General features: G+C 41.0%; 1 protein-coding gene across 1 annotated transcript in view; it reads left to right on the top strand.

Annotated features, from left to right (window-relative positions):
* The window catches only part of ctnnd2a (catenin (cadherin-associated protein), delta 2a), a 215,672-nt gene that overhangs the window by 96,886 nt on the left and 99,022 nt on the right, over nt 1-19,764 (top strand). The window contains exons 10-11 of the mRNA XM_053342297.1: nt 1,051-1,224; nt 12,603-12,909. Of these exons, the coding sequence (XP_053198272.1) occupies nt 1,051-1,224; nt 12,603-12,909 (481 nt within the window). The remainder of the gene's footprint in view (nt 1-1,050; nt 1,225-12,602; nt 12,910-19,764) is intronic.

The raw sequence follows: 19,764 nt of genomic DNA, 5'->3' as shown, positions 1-19,764 counted from the left end.
GTCACCCAAGCCCTACTGACTCGTTTTCATATTCACCCCATCTCCTCTTCTTCTCCTCTTTCCTAATTTAATTTTGCTCTCTATGTTTTCAGAGGGAGGCCCCTGCCTTACATTTGTTCTGCTGTGTAATGAACAAATGCCTGCTGTCAATGTCTTCCTTGCCCTGTGTATGTGGGATTCCTGCCAAACACAGAGCAAGAGGGGCGACACTGCATCTCATTATTTTATAGCTGACAACCAGCAATGTGGTCCGAGGAGATTTAACAAAAAAAAAAGAAATACAGCGACAGCTCTCTCTCTATCTCTCTCTCTTTCTCTTCTTTTCTATCTCTTTCGATCTGTCTTTCTTTCCCTATCTCATCTGTTTCTATGCATGTCGCCCCGGTTTATTTTTCTTTCCCTCTTTCTCTATTTCTGATGTTGTGCAACTCTAACTCACCAATTGCCCTAGCACAACCCACACACCCCCATCTGTCCACTTTATAAATGGTATGCTGTCTGTAACTTGGCTCGCTTTAACATCAGCAAATAAGAAAAAAGGAAAAGGTTTTAGGTGAAGACGGACAGGTCTAAAATTATAGGACCCATGAAGGCATTATTTTGTCAACTTACTGCTGTTTTCCTGTCCTCTTGATTTTTCTTCCCACTCATCAACACTGATACCATATTTTGCCCATCATCACCACACCTGTTCCCTTTCTTTTCTCTGGTCTCTCTTGGGGGTCCATCCATCTTCTGCCACCTTCATCTGCCCTCATTTCTGTCCTTATCCCCCATCCGCTTCTTTTCACGTTATCTGTTTGTCTTAGTATACTCTTTTCATCCTCCATGGTCCTTATCGCCACCTTCCCATTCCACTTCCTTCCTAAAATCACAAACTATGTACCCAGACTCATCTTCTTTCCTTCCCCACTTCCTTAAAATCTATTTATCCAAACTGTCTTTAAAACCCCTCTTGTATCTTTTCTCACTTTTGCCTCTTGTTTACTTTGTTTGATTCTCTCTAATGCTATTATTCTTATATCTTTTTTTCTTCCTCTGTCTCTCCAGGTTCTCGTGGCTCCTACAGTAGTCAACACAGTCAGGAGCCGCTTCGGCCCTTGGGGTCCCCAGAACACCATATAGATCCCATCTATGAGGAACGTGTCTACCACAACAAGGGCCCTATGAGAAGCCTCAGCCAGAGCCAGGGGCCAGACACAGGCCCCTATCGCAACAACACCGGTAAGGCACTTTTACATACATTTGTATAATTAGTCACAACTGTACCAATTTCATGTGTATGTGTGTGCGTGTGTGTCCCTTTTTTGAAGATGCTGTAGCAAGGACCCACCTTCCCACCCCTGACCAACTGTAGACAGGCAAAGTTTATTGAGTCTAGAAAACATATACTTATTCATGGAGCTGGGATAAATGTATGAGGAAGTGAAAGATGTGTTCTTAAATTACATCACTTTACATAATTTTATCAATCAATCAAACAGCACGCACTCACCTCAAGTTAATCGAGGCTTGCATACTCAGTGTCAGGTATACATCCATGCAACAACACTAATGAGGTATTGTGCTTGGGTATTGTATTGCATTTTGTGTACTAATTTTTATTTGATGCTATATATGTTTCAAGGAGCGTAACAAACAGAATGTTACAGTGCATTTCCTGTTTCGGTTGAGGCTACTTCTGTTCTGTACTGAATAGTCAACTCTGTACATTTTCAACAACTGCACCCAGCTTTGGGACAAATGGGGAAAATACATTACAGGTAGTAATGAATAACAAGTATAAAAAAAGCTATTTCCTAGCCATTTTTATTTAGAAGTATACATTTGTGTTTCTCTTCTTTCTTTCTTTTTTTTTCCTAATTAGGAATACAGCACAGTCGGGCACATTTTCTATCACAGTCAGACATACTCATTCTCACCCGCTTCCTCCGTAACTCCATTGTTGCCAGCAATGTATTTTTAATAGGGCCTCATTGAGCTTATCTCAATGTGGGTTTAGGTACGCCATGTTAATCCCATTACCGTATCGTACCCACATGAAAACACCCAAGTCGGTCACGCCGCGTTCACAGCTCCCTCGATGTCATTAACCAGCCTAGCCTTAATAGCTATCATTAGCATTTGGGTCAGAATCATAGCAGTAAATATGCCACTCTAGACCAGTGTTCGAGTTGATCAGTTTGACTCACTTGAAAGGAAAGAGAATTGCCTTTAAGCGCAGAGCGTAGCTTTTGAAGCACATTTCAGAGTTAGGGGGTCATTGGGTTTGCTCTTATTCTTGTGGGATATTGCTTTGATTACTGTTAGTGAAAATTCTGTACAGCGCGTATAGTGATAGGATTGTCTTTGCGAGCAGGAATTAATGAAATAAAAGCACTTCAGAAGTGTACGGAGATGATCCACTGTTATCTATAATTTACTGCTCCTTGTATTTGTAGTTTCAATAGATGGGTATAAGAAAACTCACAAAGAGAAATTTGCACTGCAGCTCCAAAAATCAATAGAGTGTGGATTAGACCGTGTACATTCAATTGCGATGCTCGAGGTTTACAATACGCTTCTCCTATGATACAGTATTTTAATGGATTGTCTCATGTTGTTTGAGCTAATTTCTCAGTCAGAGTGTATCAGCATGAGCCTTTTTTCTCTTCATATGTAATTTTATCCCCCACTGTGCTTTGGCCCTTGCATCTATACCGCTAAATCAACACACCAAAGACAACCAGCACCTTGAAGACACCGGGCCACAATGTTAAGGCTCAGCCTAAGAAGAGCATGTTTTAAAAGTCATGTGAACAGTATGTGCAGTGACTAAAAGGTTGTCTAATAAGGATTCATAATGCACAGAGTGATAGTGCATAATGAACTGATAAGGGCTGTGCTGACATGGTGAGCAGTAAGTCATTAATTATGTCATAGTGCCTTTTCTTGGCAATGGCAGGCTCACATTATTGGTTCATTAAGCTGGCATGAATCAATGTAATTAATGCTATAACTCATTCCTTTGGTGGCAAGAGAAGGGGGACGTTACTGTGGGTATTCACTCCAAAACTGTAAAAGTTGTAGTATTTGGTACACAGTGTCAGTCTAATTCAAGGCCAATTCAAACGAGGCACTTGCAGTCAATTGATGCTCGCTGTATTCATTGAGAGTGCGGGCCATCACTTTGCTTAACTGGACAATTAACTATGAAGAGGGGCTGCATTATATAACAAAAGCAATTTAAGTCACTATAATTGTACATGCGCTAGTTTTTATAGCGGCTGTTTCCTGACCCAGTTTAGGACAGAAGAGAAATAGGGACAGGGAGCAAACAGGACATAAAGAAGAAGGTGAGTGGTGAGTTTACAGAGGCAAAATGTCAGTATTTTAGGATTTACTTCATGTTTTGAGGAACCTGTGATTTGTGTCTACTTTCATTGCAAACGGCAAACTCTGTAAGTCTGCTGGGATTTTCTTGCAGCACAGTGGTTATCTGTTGGCTCAGTTTCAAGTGCTCCCTATTCTACGCAGCTTTCGTATTCCTTTTACAGTGATTGTTAACCTGAGTGCTGAGTGAACAGCAGTAACTGCCTCTAACTACTGAGAGAAACTATACAACTATTTATAAAATAGAAATAGGAAGATGCTACTAAACATCTGCTTCACTGGTATAACTGTGCGCACATCTGTATCTGGCCAAACCTCTCTGGTGTGTACACCCCTTTGGTCCTCTTTTCCAATCTAGCCAGGACATTCAGAGTCATCTATGCCTTGTACAATATTTTTGTGAGTGTGTATCTGTGTGTCTTTTGCACTAGGCACGTGTGTAGGCAGTGACATGTAGTTTTTCATTCTTGGATTAAACCAGGTCAGCGCCCCAGAGGACTGCAGGTTAATGTGGCCTATTTCAAGCGATTATGCATGGTCTCAGCGTCTCAAACACACACATGTATACACATTCATTGTGGTACAAGGAAGAATCACAGCAAGGAAAAGCCTCAGGTTGTGGTTTACTCATTTGTTTGTTTTTCTATAAAAACATTATGTACTTTTGAAATTAGCCTAAACGTTGTCACTATACTTTACTTCCTATTTTTGCAGTTTCCATAGTTTCCATGTTGGTCTGGTTCTTTCTGTTCTCTTCTGTTCTCTTCTTTTCTCTTCTCACCTTGTTAATACAACATTTACAGCTGCACATCAGTGAAATCTTTGCATAAACTCCCTCACCTTTTCTCATCTTCTTATCTTTCCTTTTCTCTGACATACGCTGTGAGTTTTCTCCCTTTTCCTTGCTTCACTCCTGTCGTTGTTGTTACATTTTTGCCTCTGTACCTTCTCCTTCTTATGTCATGAAAGCCATCTTGGTCTATATTAATGACTCTGACCACTGGGAATAACAGCGGCACTGAATGGATGTGGCACTTTTTCTCTTTAATAGCTTAACATCAGACCTTCGCGTAGCTCAGGTGGCGACAGTGAGAATGAGTAGATTCACTGCCATGGCTATTTGTCAGGCACATCTAGTAGCCAGTTTGAGCTATTGCTGTTGATAAGGGGTGTTATATAGCTCAACATTGCTCCCTCCAGTATCTTCAGAGAGAGACAGACACAAATTCTTCTACAATCAGTAATCCCTAAGCCCCTAAAACAAGGTTATTTTTTTCTCAGCCATTAATGAATTGAGATAACCTTATGAAACACAGCTGCATTTAAAAAAAAATTGCCGATTGCATATCTTCATGTGGCATACTTTACATTACAGTACATTTTACCATGCACTTTTTTTTGCCATTATTCATCTCTGGACACTCCTGTAGTTTTGTTTAAGTGTTCAGGCCTTATCACCTGCCAACCAGACAGCATGAGTAGTGTTTTATGCTGCAGCCACTCCACAAGCTTTGCAAATGAAGAGTCTTGTTTTGATTATTTTGAATTTTAGTTTAAATCATTCTTTGATGTATGACACTTATCTTATTGAGACTTTCTGCATTGGAGATATGCACACATGTTGATATCAGGCATTTTGAAGAAACGTGTATATACTCAATTTGAATGAAATACATTGTGCTTCTTAACCTTTGGCTTTATTTCTGTAGCCTTGTTCTGTCTTTAGTCTTCTCTCTTACTGGATGATGGGCACATATATTTGCATGATAGCAACATTTTTTGGGCCCCTAGTGTGTTTTTCCTGATAATGCCTTTCTTAGTGCCTGTTTTAAGAAACACAAAAAAAATTTAATACACACTTCTTAACATTCTACAATTAAATTCATGCAATTTCTAGGACAAGGGATCAACTCTGTTACATAAGCCAATAGTGCATGGGTGTATGTGTGTTGTGATGTTTCCAGAAATCAAAGCAGGATTCTTTTTTTTTTAAGTTAAAAAAAAATGTTCGAAAGAAGTATGAGAAAATCTGCTTTGCATCAAACCATTAAACCACTCTTCTTTCCCCTTTAAATCTGCTGTGTTCCTTCTGTAATGAGTTCTGACAACCTAATGAGGGGGAGTGTGATGGAGGAGAGAGATGAGAGAGAAAAAAACAAGCCCAAGAGAGGAGGGAGGAATGGGTAAAGATGTAGAACGGGTGCACTTTCTGTGTCTCTTCTGACCAGAAGGCAGGAGAAGTTCAGGGTACCTCTCAAAAAAGGAGAGGGATAGATTCTTGAAAAGGAAAAAGAGAAAGGAAAGGCTCACTTTATTCTGCCAAATGTCCTCTGGTGTCCAAATGTGGTTTATAATACTAATCATAGCCACTTGACTTGTCTCTGTGTGTGTGTGTGTGTGTGTGTGTGTGTGTGTGTGTGTGTGTGTGCGTGTGCGTGTGTGTGTGCGTGTGTGTGTGGTATGTGAATCTACAGTTGATGGAGAGCCAAAGATTTAAACATTGTTAACACATACAGTACACACCCACATTTGTGCATACATACAGTACAGGTACATTCTTTTATTACATATAGGCATAAGTAAAGTGTCATTAAATGGATATGTATCATGAACTATACATCCCTGTATGGCAGCAGCCCATACAACATACTGGTGGTTATTCTTACAAACAAATTCTTTTATGTGATCATTTGACGTCTTGACAATAAAGCGCCTATAAGGTAGAAGCTTTCTTAACATTTGTTCAGAGATTCAGGATCATAGAAATGACTTTGATATCCAGTTCTGAACCATGTTTCCTGATCTTGAAACTCACTTTCAAATATTTATTTCGTATTTTTGTTCCTTGCACACAAAACACATAAGGCAAGAATTGGATGCAAAACACCTTCATTCTTCTAGTATGTTTGTATGCACACAAGGCAGTGTTTTCTCTGATCAGTGCATGGCTCAAATAGTTTTTAACGAGTAGCATTATGAAATGGACTAGTTTCAGTACACCTGATTCACCAGTTCTTCGTCAATTAGTGCCAGATAAAACCTCAATGCAGGGATCTAAAGCACCTTGGCTTTTAGTAGACCTTTTGGCAGCAGCATCTCCCCAGTCACTTTAGTGTGTCAGTCATCAGGCTTTCCCTGTCACCAGGTTAGATTAGGTTTGTTTGGCCAGGATAAACTTCAGCTTGGCCTCTGATCCTGCTGTTCTATTAATGAAGCTACTGTCTTTTGAACCCCAGTAAAGGGTGAGTGTTGAATTTACACTTACTCACAATGTGCTTTTAACTCCACTGTGAAAGCTGCTTGAGCGTTGGGTTTGTAATTGTCATGCTGCAGCTTTCTCAGTAAGGTTTTAAGAGTCGTCTTATGATCCTAATTTAAGGGTCAATTTCAAGTGAAATATGTAAAAAATAAAGAGACAGAAAAAGGAGGGAAGCAGGGCTTGAATAAAGATAGCGTTTTAGATGTAGTTCTCTGATTTCTGAGGATTTCCTCTGTCCAATGCATAATACACAATTTGGCTTCAACCCACTGTATCATTCATCTTCTTGGACAACATCTCACTTTCCAAAGTAGAATCCAGGCAACGTATTACGTGGCTTAAACTTTTACAGTATTTACAGTGACTTTTTGCTGAAGCCTCAAAAAGCTTTAATTACTAGCTCAAAGCATCTGACATACTCAACAGATCAGCACAATTTTTTTTCCCCTTGTGAAAACATATGGCACATCCTAAATGTAGGTTTAAGTTGGTGGTGTTAGTCACCCCACACCATCCGCACGTTACACACAAGTAAAAAAAAAAAAGAAAAAGTGTGTTCTTAATTACACACTAGTCACCACAAATACTGTTAATACCCATACAGAAAATGCAAGCACAAACACCCACACATACGCACACATATTCTTCTGGTGTCCCATGCTGTCTTAGTTTCCATGATTTGCATATTCTCTGTTTTATCAGCAGTAATGAATTCATGTCTGTGTATAGAAACATTCATTTGTTTTTGTCCTCAGAGATCACATGGATAAATTTGAAGCCAGCGCAGCACAAAAGCAGCATTGACTGTCTTCATCAAATGAAAAGAAACATTCATATCTGCTGTGTAAAACATGTTTTATTTATTAATGGCTTCACAGTTTATCATTGTATAGATTGCCTTTTACCTCTCTGTTTGCTCCTTACCTCATTATTCTTCCTTAGCAAACTATAAATACAATATAAAAATGTGTTCTCACAGTGGTTACATTACTTTTGACATATATCTTAAATGTCAACATCGCTTTGTGAATAGTTTTGGAGTCTTTTTCACTTTTTCACCGTTACTACATATCTAAGACTAAATGAAAGTCAAATGTGCTGCAGAAGCAAGTATGATCAAGTTAAGTTGATATCCATCCTTTTTCTGGCCAATGTATCTTATTCAGGGTTGTTTAGGGAGCTGGAGTATATTTTAGCACAGAGTGGGCGAGAGGAAGAGTACACACAGAGGAGGACACCTGTCTGTATTCGGGTAATACAAAGACAGAAAGCACACCTGGGTGATGAAGAGTGCTTAGTATACCTAACCAGCATGTGTTTGGACTGTGGGAGGAACAACGAGAGCACCCGGAGAAAACCCACATAGATACAAGGGAATATGTAAACTCCATACACACACACAAAAAACCCAGCAGTACCGACCGGACCAACCTGCACCAACCTCTGTGCACTATGTTTATTTTTTTGTAGTTTTTGTACAATAGATGTGTGTGTCGCATGCAGTAACTTTATGCTCTGTACAATATAAATATCTTCAGACAGAAAGTAAAGAAACTTGCCTTTTTACGACATCCGCTGTTAGCCTTCCACAGCATGAACATTTAGCAGCAGCCACTGGCCTAGAGCCCCTGCTGAGTCTAAGTGGCGTGCTCGGAGAAAGACATGGCACCTTGACTCATGGAGACAAGTGTCCTACAGCTCCCACACTGTAAAATACTGTAGACCTGATACTGGAAAGTGCAAAGGAGGGCATTTTTGTGTGTTTGTGTGTGTGTGTGTATGTGCGTGCGTGCATGTGTGTCATCCAGTGCTTCCAGCTCAGGAACATCAAGAGCTGTGTGTTGGCCAGGAGGCTCTCCCAGGGATAAACAGAGGGAGAAACTAATCCTTACTCTCCTCCACATCCAAGCAGTGTGTGTGTGCGTGACTGTGCATGTGTGCTTCATCCATTGCTGCTGTAGGCAAGGTTGCGTGTGCAAGCTGTTGCATGACCTTAAAGCATTAGGAAAAGATATGTTACAGGCACACATGTTTAGTCCGTGTCAATCACTTGCATATTTAGAAATCCATGTTTTAGCATTTGCCTGTGTATCTTTGTGAGTGTGTATATGCGAGAGAGATAGAGACTGTACTGAGGGGTTTTGTGTAATCGTGCTGAGCGCTGAAGCGTGTCGAGAGAAAGGACATGTCCTCAGCTCTGATCACATAGTCTACTACAAACACAATAGACGGAAAGAGGGGGAGAGATAGCGAGACAGAAGGGTGTTAGGGAAGAAAGGGAGAGGAAAAACATGAAATGAATGGATGATGGAAGGAGGATGACAGACAAAAAAAAAAATCAGCGAGGAGGTGAACTACAGCAAGAGAGGGAGGGAAGGGATTGAAAAAGGGAAGGTTTCAAAAGAGATGGGCGAGAAAAAAGATGGATAGAGGTAAAGACCAGGAGGGACAGATCTAGAGGGAGGGAGAAAAAAGTAAAGAAGAAAGGAGAGAAAAGGGCATGGGAGTGATGGTGGAAAAAAAAGACTGACAAATACAGAGTAGGACTGAAAGAAATGGAGGCAGAGATGAAAGAATGAGGAGGGAGGATGGACACGGAAAGCTCAGAGGATTGGTTTGATCCCCCTTAATTTTAATTTTTCCTCTCCCTATCTCTTTCCCCCCTCCCTGTCTGCCTTTTCCATCTTTTGTACATTCAGCGAGGGCTCCCACGTCTCAGCAGCCCGGAGAAAAAGTCAGCCTCGCTCTAAGCTAGCCGGCCCCTCAGTCGACTGGCTAATTGCAGAGGTATCACTGTGTCAAATGACTAATAGAGTTTCCCTTCCCGTCGCTAATCTGCCAGCAGGAGCACAGCCGCGATTTGTTTACTCTACACCGAAGCAAGGGAATACAAAGACACACCCGCCCTTTTATTTCCTCTCAAACACAATTTCACGCCGCCAGAGCGCTAGGTGTGAGAGGTGTTAGTGTAGCGTGCATGTCTGTGTGTGTGTGTGTCTGTTTGTGTGTTTGTACCTGTACTCACGCAGCACATTTCATGATTTGTTTAATATTTCATGAACCTGCACAGTGACTGAAAGACACACCCTCTCAAACTCATGCATGCATATTATACTTTGTTTTGCTAGACTTGTGACTACCTTTCATTTCTATGTTTATTTCCTATGTTAATGATAAGTCTCATCACTGTATGCTTAATGCAAACCTCAAATCAATTCCTAAAGCCAAATCCTAACTATAATTTACTTTGTGAAGAAGTCAAGCTGAAAACTCCCAGCGGTCCCCACAAGGACAGGAATACAAGATCTCACACACACACGTGGACTGAAATGCATACACAATGACACACGCATGCATAAACAGGCACCCACACGCTGATTTTTTTGCCATTCAATATTGGCCCCAAAGGTCAAGTCATCAGTCAGAACACACCATTACTGGAGCAAATGATAAATTCAGCAGCACTCCATTTACTTAAGCTAGGAGAAGAAGAGAGGGGGAGCAGACAGTAAGATTGAGTGAAGAAGAAAATGGAATGTATAAAAAGGTGTGGGGTAGCTGAATACAAAATAAGTGAATTTGAAAACAAAAGCGAGGAGCAAAAATTGTAATTTTGCCAGACCATTTTTTGGAGAATTTCTATGTCTTTCTGTACCCTGCAATCTCAAAGCTTTATTTTTGCTGTCTTTTGTTTTTTTCAGCTTACAAGGACACCAGTATTCAGTGGTCAAAGAACAGGCTATAAGAGTAATTTGACAAGCAATTTTTGTATGTTGTATTTTTCTCCTCTTTTCTCTGCTCTCCCACCCACTCTTTCGCCTATTTTGGTGTCAAGTCTCTTGGCGAGCGCATGCTGTCACTGGTGGTGTTAGCCTAAAGCCCTGGCTACTAATGAGACGTTCAGAAAGACAGACACACCACAGACAGTGTTTAAAGAGTACAGAAAAGACTGATTTGCTTCTGATGGGAGTGACTCTGCTTCATTACCCTCCTATACCCCGTGTTCTGAGCGGCTCTACTGATGCTCCCTCCATCGGTCCGTGTTTCCTCCCTCTCCCCTCTGGTTTGGCTCTTTTCTAAACTGCAGCTCCATCCCTCATCTCTCAGCTGTTTCTCTCTTTTTTCCCAGGCTCTCTCTCCCTGCCTAACTCTTTGGATCTATGTCAAATTTGGGGTAGCAGTAGAACAGCTCACACAGCCTTTAGCCTCTTGGGCATTGTATGGCAGAGCCTTAAACTTTAATTTTTCACTGTCTGACTGGCAAAAGATTTTTATTAACCTGATTTTTGAGTTAGGAAATAAAAAGAAATATGCCAGTGTGGTTACATTATCCAGAAGACTCCTCATGCCTCTGTGGGCTGACTAATGGACTTCACCAGACTCGGTGAGAAGGATTTAAAGAACTTTGGAAAGTAATTGTTAAGGATTGGTTTAATCTTCCTCATGTACCAAATAAGTGGGGCAGTTTGAACGTGAGTGTGTGTGTAAAGAAAAAGAGAGAGAGAGAAGTGAAGGAGAGAGAGATAAGAGGGTTGTGAAGGTCAAGTAAATGCCACCACTCAAGACAGCCTTAAAGAGCAAGTTTGTTGGTCACATAATGATGAGACGCTCAAGCACACTCAAACTCACAACACCCCCCCCATTCCATTGTTAATTTAGTATTTATGTATGTGTAGTCTTCTGTAAAGTGTAAATGTGTGTTTACATGTGTTCTGGCTTGTATGTGTGTTGTACGAGATGCATGGGAGTGCTTGCATCCTTACTGGTATGTGTGTGTGTGTGTGTGAATGTGTGTGTTTTGTGGTTTGTGTGCGTTATCCCATCCAGACACAGTTAAAGGCTAATTCTCTTTGTAAGAGTAGTCTCATCGGCCCATGTTAAAGCCTCAGTCAATCACATGACCTCATATTGATTTTAAGGCTCTGTGATTTATCACATACTCCCCTAAGAACACATTTATGGTGTTTTTGCATGTGTGTAGGTGTGTGTTTCTGTGTACACATACCTTGGTCCTAATGACAGATGAGATGGATCCCCCCCACACCGTCTGTCTCAGTGTTTTTACAGGCAGAGAAACGAGGCCCCCAGACTCACATTAACACCTTGATATATCACCGATCCGCTGCTCCAACACGGCAGGGAGGGAAGGTGACAGCTACTGGGCCCCTGCAGGCTGCTTACATCCCTGAGCAAATCCCCATTCAATTTCCATCTCACTCGAAAGTGAGATAGCTTGGTGTTTTATTTATTTATCTTATATATTTGTTTTTCTTTTAGTCCTCGATGCTCGCTGGGTAGATGTCTCAGTTTGTCCTTGCATGGGAATTGCAATTGCAAGCTAATTAGTTATTTGAGTGACAATGCTAACACTGATAAACCCTCAGTGTTGTGGAAAGTGTTGTGAAAGTGTTTTTTTGGAAGTTGTGGGGGGGGGGGGGGTGGTTAGGGCACTGCACCTCACACAGATATAGAAATATAGTTCAGTTTGCTAAAGTATCTCAGTCAGCTAAAGTCACCTCATGATAGTAGATTGGGTTTTGTCCCAGACATCGATTTTAGCAGTCATTGAAAGGATCTAAAATGTCTCTCTACACTATATTTGTTGATCTTTTTCTCTTTTCTTCTTCAATCCTTCCCTCTGTTGAACATTGTTCCTCGTTGTTAATCCTGGGCATGCGGCCAAAATGTATCCATCCATATGAGACACGCTTGTCTTTTCCCAACAACCTGTTCATCTTTCTCTTCTCTTCTCTTCTCTTCTCTTCTCTTCTCTTCTCTTCTCTTCTCTTCTCTTCTCTTCTCTTTTTCATCTCCTGCCATCCTCCCCACTCCTCTCCGTTTGTCTTCTTCCTCCCTTCTCTCCTCTTCTCCTTCCACCCCCTCCACCCCCTCCTCTGCCCTGTAGACCTATCCCAGCGTGTCCATGACCAGGTCCTAAGTTATGTCCTCTGTCCCTACTTTCCCACCATAGCTCCCTCCTCCCCTGGTGTCGACTCCGCCCCTTTGCAGCGCACAGGAAGTCACGGCACAGGAACAGGAAACTACAGTCGTGGCGGGACCAACAACTATGCCACAGTGGGGCCAGGCTACACCTCAAGCAGAGGTGGTGAAGGGGGAGACGTGTATGGCTCAGACCCGTATGTTGCAGACCCTTACCGCACCCTGCAGTACTGCCCCTCTGTGGTGGAATCACCCTACAGCAAGTCTGGACCTGCCCTTCCGCCGGAAGGCAGCCTGCAGCGCTCACCTTCTATCGACTCTATCCAGAAAGACCCCAGGTAGGATGGAAGGGGGTGTGGTGTGTCTATATATGTTGTGGGGATTTCATTGGATCACAATGTGTGCTCAAGAACACAGGACCCTTAAAAGAGCTTCTGTTCAGTACTTGAAGACTTACTTTAGTCCTGACCCCTACTCTAAATCCCTACATATGAACAGTTGTGTCTCCCCACAAAGTGCCAGCTCCAATTGTGTGTGAAAAATTAACTTAAAAATGTACCTAATAATTCCTCATTAACCAACACAGCAACAGTGCACCAGAGGAGCTTTAATATACCATACCTGCCATACCTGGCACCTTGACTGGTGTCAGTCAAAACAATATCTACTATCACTCATTGGCTGTGTTCGAAACCGCATACTACATACTTCTATACTACATACTTCCATTCTACACACTAAAGGACCAGATAGTAAGCAGACCGTTTACACTGTAGTAAACTACATGATAACCCACAATGCATTTTGTTCCTACCCAAGCTGAAATCAGCAGGCTGAAGCTGATTTCATTTTAGCTCTAACTCTGTAAATATACCGCTTTATCGATATTTCTGAGGTAACCAGCACAATTACTAAGTCATCTTCCAGGAATGTGCACTTGCACTCATTTGATTGGTGACTGGTGGATTAAGTTGTATTGTGTTGTGACAAAACTTTTCTGTTAGACAATCCTGCATATTTTTGTCAGAGCCCCCTTCACATAACCCCCTGCTGTGTTAAAACAGCATCCTCACTGAAATAAATGAGAATGCAGCGTTTTTTCCTCCACAGTTCTAATGTTAGTCTTAGCACTGCCTTATTCCCATCAGGGATAGGGCTATGCAGTGTTACCACATATGTGTAAAGAAAAAACAAGTAATAAAACAGTGTTACTCCAGTCACACATCGGTTGCTTTAGAAGCTCTATTTCGCCTCCCTTAGTGTCGTGCTGTGTGTAAAAGAGTCCTACTGGGCTGTGATCACTTCCATCCTCTTGTCTCCACAATTAAGCAAAGCTCACTCTCTCCTCTTTATTTATATATATTTCACAGGCCTCTTGATGTATAATTCCTTTAATTAGAGTGAGAGGGGCTGAGGCATGCATGGATCAAGTCTCAGCAGCACCTGTCAATCATAAGAGGGAGAGAGAGACAGAGAGAGAGTGAGCGAGTGTATGGGAGACAGAAAGACAGGGAAAGAGTATAATAAAGCGAGGTGGCTGCAGAAAACCAAATGATGAAAGTGCAGAAAAAGAGGATGACCATTGGAGTGATGATACATTTCATAACAAACACATTCACATGAAAGGCATATGCACAGTCTTTCTAAAAAGCAGACCAAAAAGTTGTTTTTATTTTCAAAAGTTTGTGAAACTTTTGTTGCTTGCATCTTTTGCATTTGGTTGTCTGTGTACACAGAAAGTTCTTCTTGAATTTAGCTAGCGGTATATTTTCTGTTTTCTGTAAGGTGTACCAGCGGGTTTTGTGACAGAAGCACATTAGTCACACAGCATCAACATAAACAGTTGCAACAGTAGGGAAAAATAAGTTTCTCGAACAGACACTGTGGAGTAAGCAGCAAGAAGTGAGCAAAGGTCAGTAAGATAAGGAGCAGTCTCATGGGTTGCAAAACCGCACATACACACACATGCATACAGTAAACACACTAATGTTTGCTTATGGAAATTACAGCAGATAGAGGACAAAATGTATGGCAGTGTATAATCCAGGAAAAAATGTTATGCACATCACAAAACCTACATTTTGAATGTTCATTAAAACATAATCTTGCAAGTATATGAATATGTTTATTTAGTTGGAGAGATTAGATTTTATTTTCATTCATTAAGTACCTTGCTGTGTTTTATTACTGTGCAGTATGAAAAAAGCAGTCAAATGTGCATTTACTGTTTAACCTGCTTGAACAAAGGCAGTGAAAACATTGAAAAGTTGATTTCTCAATTTTTGTCAAAATGGTCTTTCTTCCATATATCATCCGTGTGTTTTGTCAACCTTTTATTAAATTTTATCACTGGAGATTAGGCTTGGGCCGATGGGTGATACCATCGTTTAAGCGCAGATGGCAGACAGTCATTGACTACTAAGCTTCAACTATCATAATATGGTGATTTAAATGGCTCCCTCCCCCAACCCATCTTTTACATGGATTAAATTACTGTCATTGGCTGTAGTTTGTATTAGACTTATGGTAACTTAATGACTATAGTTTCTCGATGAGTTTCCCTCTCCTCTGTTTCATCGTGGGCGGGGCTGAGCGCTCCATGTGTGTACTCCAGTGCAGCAGAGGAGAGACAGTGAGCCATGTGAAGTATTTGAGTTGATGACAACTGCACAGTACTCCCTCCCAATATCATTGTCAATCACAATTTTTCAATGTGGATATCATCATATGCCAATTCTACTGACATCGCCCAAACTGAAAGTGGAGATGACATTATTTTCCTTATTGTTTAAAGTTCCACATAAATGCATGTCTTTTTACATTTATACTCATTTGCATGCACTCAGAGTCAGTAAGACATCTTGTTTTACCTTTGTTCATTCCTAGTTGCAGAGTATTTTAAGATAAAGCAGTCTATCAACCACCATTACAGAAATACAGGCATTTTGTACACTGATTTAATATTTTGTTTTTCTTTGTTGGGACCCCCTGCAGAGTTCAGTAAAAGCCTGTTTAATTAAAAGTAACAAAGTTATTCATGACTATTTTAGAATTAAGACATTACTAGCTGGAGCCCAGTGGTGTGAAAATGCTCTGGAATCAGCGCGTTGTTTACTTTTATACATGTAGGCTAGCCATGAACTCCTATTCATTAAGAAGCAGACACAGACAAAGTGCAGAAAACTGGAAAAAAGAGAGAATGTGATAATTAGTGATTTTCATAACAATATCACTTTGTCCTTTCTCCTTCCCAAATCCTGCAAACAGCATACTGCTGTTTATGTGATCAGGCTGTTCTGACTGCAAGTGAGAAAAGACAAAAGATAACAAGACACAGATGACAAAACCCAAAATAAATATATTAAGTCTGTGATTGTTCCTGATGCTGAATGTGCTCCTGTTTTTCTTCTCTCTCCCAGAGGAGATTTTGAGCTCAATGACATGACTTGATTAAATGAACATACATAAAAAGAGTTTAAATGACTCCATATCATTTCGATAACCAAACTGCTACCTGCTACAGTACATTACCATTTGATTACCATTTTTGAGGTTTTGTGCTCAAATCTAGATCAATGTCAGTTTATAGCAATTTGCATCTTAAACAAGCATTAAATTAAATTATTATATGAGAAGCTGTTTATTTAGGATTACTCACAATATCACTATACACTCGCACTGTCAAACAATATGAATTCAGTGCAAACAATGTAAATAATATAGCTTTTATCATGAGTATTAAATATCTCGTACAAGTTTCTTCTTGTTTTGTTTTGTCTTTTATTTATTTATTTATTTATTTATTCATTTTTAATTGTTCAGAATTTCTGCTCTAAGAAATATGTCTTTGAATTCTTGAATAATAATATCAGTGAATTAGAGCTACTTGTTACATTTCTCTTTGTGATGGGGTTAAATGGCCTCCTACTCAAACTTCACTCTCTCTCTCTCTTGCTGTAATTGGATCTAGCTGAGCTAACATGAAGTGCTAAATGAGTTAGCAGCTATTAGAGACAAGAAACACTCTGCGTGAGGGCAGAGGTGTGTGTGTGCGTGTGTGTGTGTGTGTGTGCGCTTAAGAGGTGTCAATGCATTTTTTCATCATCCACATATTGTATGCATAAATTCTGTATGTTACTGTATCATCTGTAGGCGTGTGTGTGTGTGTGTGTGTTTTTGTGCGTGTGCGTGTGCATGGCAGCTAGTAACACAGTTAGGGGCAATTACAGCTGCAGAAGAGTGAGCATGATAGAGCAGAGGTGAGGACAGTGGCACAAAGAGAAAACTCAATAACCACTAATGGATAGGAGTGAAGAAAGGAGAGGAGGAAGAGGGAGATAAGGTAGATAAGGGGAGGAAGGGAGGTACACATACATACGAACACACACACACACTCATGCATGCCTACAGATACAGTAACACACAGAAGGATGAAGCCAGAGGGAGGTGGCAGAGGAAATGAGGGGAGGGAGGGAGGAAGAGAAGAAAGGAGGCACATGAAGAGGTTGGGATATAAATGAAGAAGGGGAATTTGATAAAAAGGAGAGAAATGGAGGGTGGTAGACAGATAAAAGATCAAGATGGGCAGAGCTGAAGAGAAGAAAGATGGAACAGAAGTGAGGAGAAAGGGCATACTGTAAATTTTGTTACCCTTAATTGTTTTGGTTGTGGTTCTCTCTCGCCACAAGAGGAGATTCCTACCCCACTGAGTTTCCTGCTTAAATAGAATATTAAAAACAATGTTGGAGAAAGAGGAAGAATATTGAACACAGACCTACTGAATCAATACAGTAAGGGATAGTAGGAACGCAAAAGCCAATAATAAAGGAAAAGTAAAAAGAAGTAATACAGGAGATCGGGAAGGGAAAAAAGCAAGACATTTGTTTAGGGAATACAGGAGACATACCTTGAGGGATCGAAGGAAGAGGAAGAAGAAGAAAGGAGGGAGGGAACGATGCAAGGCGTAGTGGGGGTTCGTGAGGAAGAACAGGAGGGAGAGAGAGAGTTGAACATTAGCTCGGGGAAATGGGAGTTAGGGACCAAGGAGAGTGGGGGCCAGCAGTTATTGTTACAAAGCTTAGGAGCTTAGAAAGGGAAAGCAAGAGAACTGAAAACATCATGCAGGGGGGAGTAACAGCAAGTGTGGAAAATTCACAGTGTTGTAGAAACGAGGATTGACAGGAAGGACGAACGGGGGGGGGGGTAAAAAAGTTGCAAAGTTGCGATCAAAAACGAGACGGCAGTATTGTTTCAGCTGTGGGGGTGTGCTTGACTTATCTCATCAAACACTTAATCTGCCTGAAACAGACACAGCACTTCAAGATAAGAGAAATCAAACTCTCCTCATTTACATTTTCTCCACAAATTCAAAATATATTCTGCTTGCAATAGCCAGTAAGCAATAGTGTTATGTTGGAAATATTCTAGAATGATGATGATGAACAACATTTTTCGTGGTAACAGTAGTTAGGAAAGCATGGGTTAAAGCCAGATAGATTGTTGCAACAATAAATGTAAAACATACAGTACATTGTGTAGGTAAAGGTAAGCCCCCTCGCCTTCCCCCGTCACTCTGCTCACATTATTTGCTAGATACTATAGAGCTGCTGGCATGAAATTGCTATTTACAGTACCTTGATATGATGTGATCTAGTCTGACATGTCACTGTCACCGCTCGCTATTTATTGTCACTGTTTGTTGGCTCACAGCCTGAACACAGTGCTCTATTTATGGAAAATCTGCAATGGTCAGCGGTGACTCTGTGCATGTCTGTGTGTGTGCGTGTGGGCATGTGAATGGGTAGCATGTGTGTAGGTTTGTGCGTGTCCAAGGCCTGTGTCAAAGACTGGGAAACGGAGACTGTGTGTGTGCTGTGTGGCAGACATTCATATGTGAACGAATAGTGGCTGATGCAATGAATTCTCATCTGTTACACTGTCTAAAGGACAATGATATGTCATTGTGTGTGTGTGTGTGTGTGTGTGTGTGTGTGTGTGTGTGTGTGTGTGTGTGTGTGTGTTTAGGAAAAAGAGAGAGGGAGAGAGAATTATGCAGTGATTACTCTTGTTGTCACTTGGGCACTAGTGTCAATGTTTATTTATGTGCAAGTGTGTCAGAAAGAGAAGCAGGGTGCTTGTATTACCTGCGACCATTGTCTGTTTGTGTATGTGCACTGGTTACATATGGTTTATATATGACTCCACAGACAGTACACCTGCTTTAGATGGAAATTGAGTCACTGGCAGCCTGCGTTCGTGTGTGTGCGTCTATGTCTGTGTGTGTGTGTGTGTCTCTGTCTGTGTGTGTGTGTGCGCCTTGACCATAGGATTTTATTCAGACAGGGAATATCATGCTCACTTAAGTGAAAGTAAGACCCCTTTACATCAACGGTACCCAGTTTACCAAACTACGCACCTGGGAATTTCTATTGTTTGTGAACTGGAGGCAGATTATGTTTCCATGGCATTGACTTGAAGCAACTCTCTGCTCTGTTGTGTATACAGCTGTGGCCAAGTCCCACATCCTGAATTTAATGCAGCATTTTCAATAGTGTTCTCGCTGGGCTTTGCACACAAATATTACCCTGCATATGTAATTATTCTGTTTGGTTGGTAACACATATTAGCAAGATCTTGCATGCATAATCTCCTTCCTCTTCTTTCTTTTACTCAGGAATACACCTCCCATCATGCCGTTTGGTAGTGATCCAACTATTTACTGTATATAAATATGGATGAGGTGGTTCCACTTCCTATTGCCATGCAAAAGTGAAACCAAAAAATCTCCTTTCAGGGAGCTGCCATTGTCAATTTGGAACGTGCAGGATACACCCACACACCTGTCATGCCACGTCACGGAGGTTTTAGAGTGACTGCCCTAGCTGCCAATCACGATATCACACCACCTTTTTTATACCATCAAGTTAATTAAAAACAAACCGTCAGAACAAACATCAGTGTGACAAGAACTACCTAAACTGACAGAAATCGTCTTTGGAAAAAATGTATTTGATGTGAACTTTGATTTTTTTAGTTTGGCTCATGTCCCATCCGCTAGCCAGGGTGGAGGTTTCTGGCACAACTTCACCTACTTCCAAAGTGCATGGATAAGGAAAAAATGTCGTAGAGGAGGACTTTGTTAAAAGACCAACGCATTTTGGCTTTTGGCCTTCATCAGGGTCATCCTATTTACT

This window comes from Scomber japonicus, chromosome 21 (assembly GCF_027409825.1).
Source record: "Scomber japonicus isolate fScoJap1 chromosome 21, fScoJap1.pri, whole genome shotgun sequence".
Lineage (NCBI taxonomy): Eukaryota > Metazoa > Chordata > Actinopteri > Scombriformes > Scombridae > Scomber > Scomber japonicus.
This window is presented reverse-complemented; position numbering and strand designations above follow the sequence as displayed.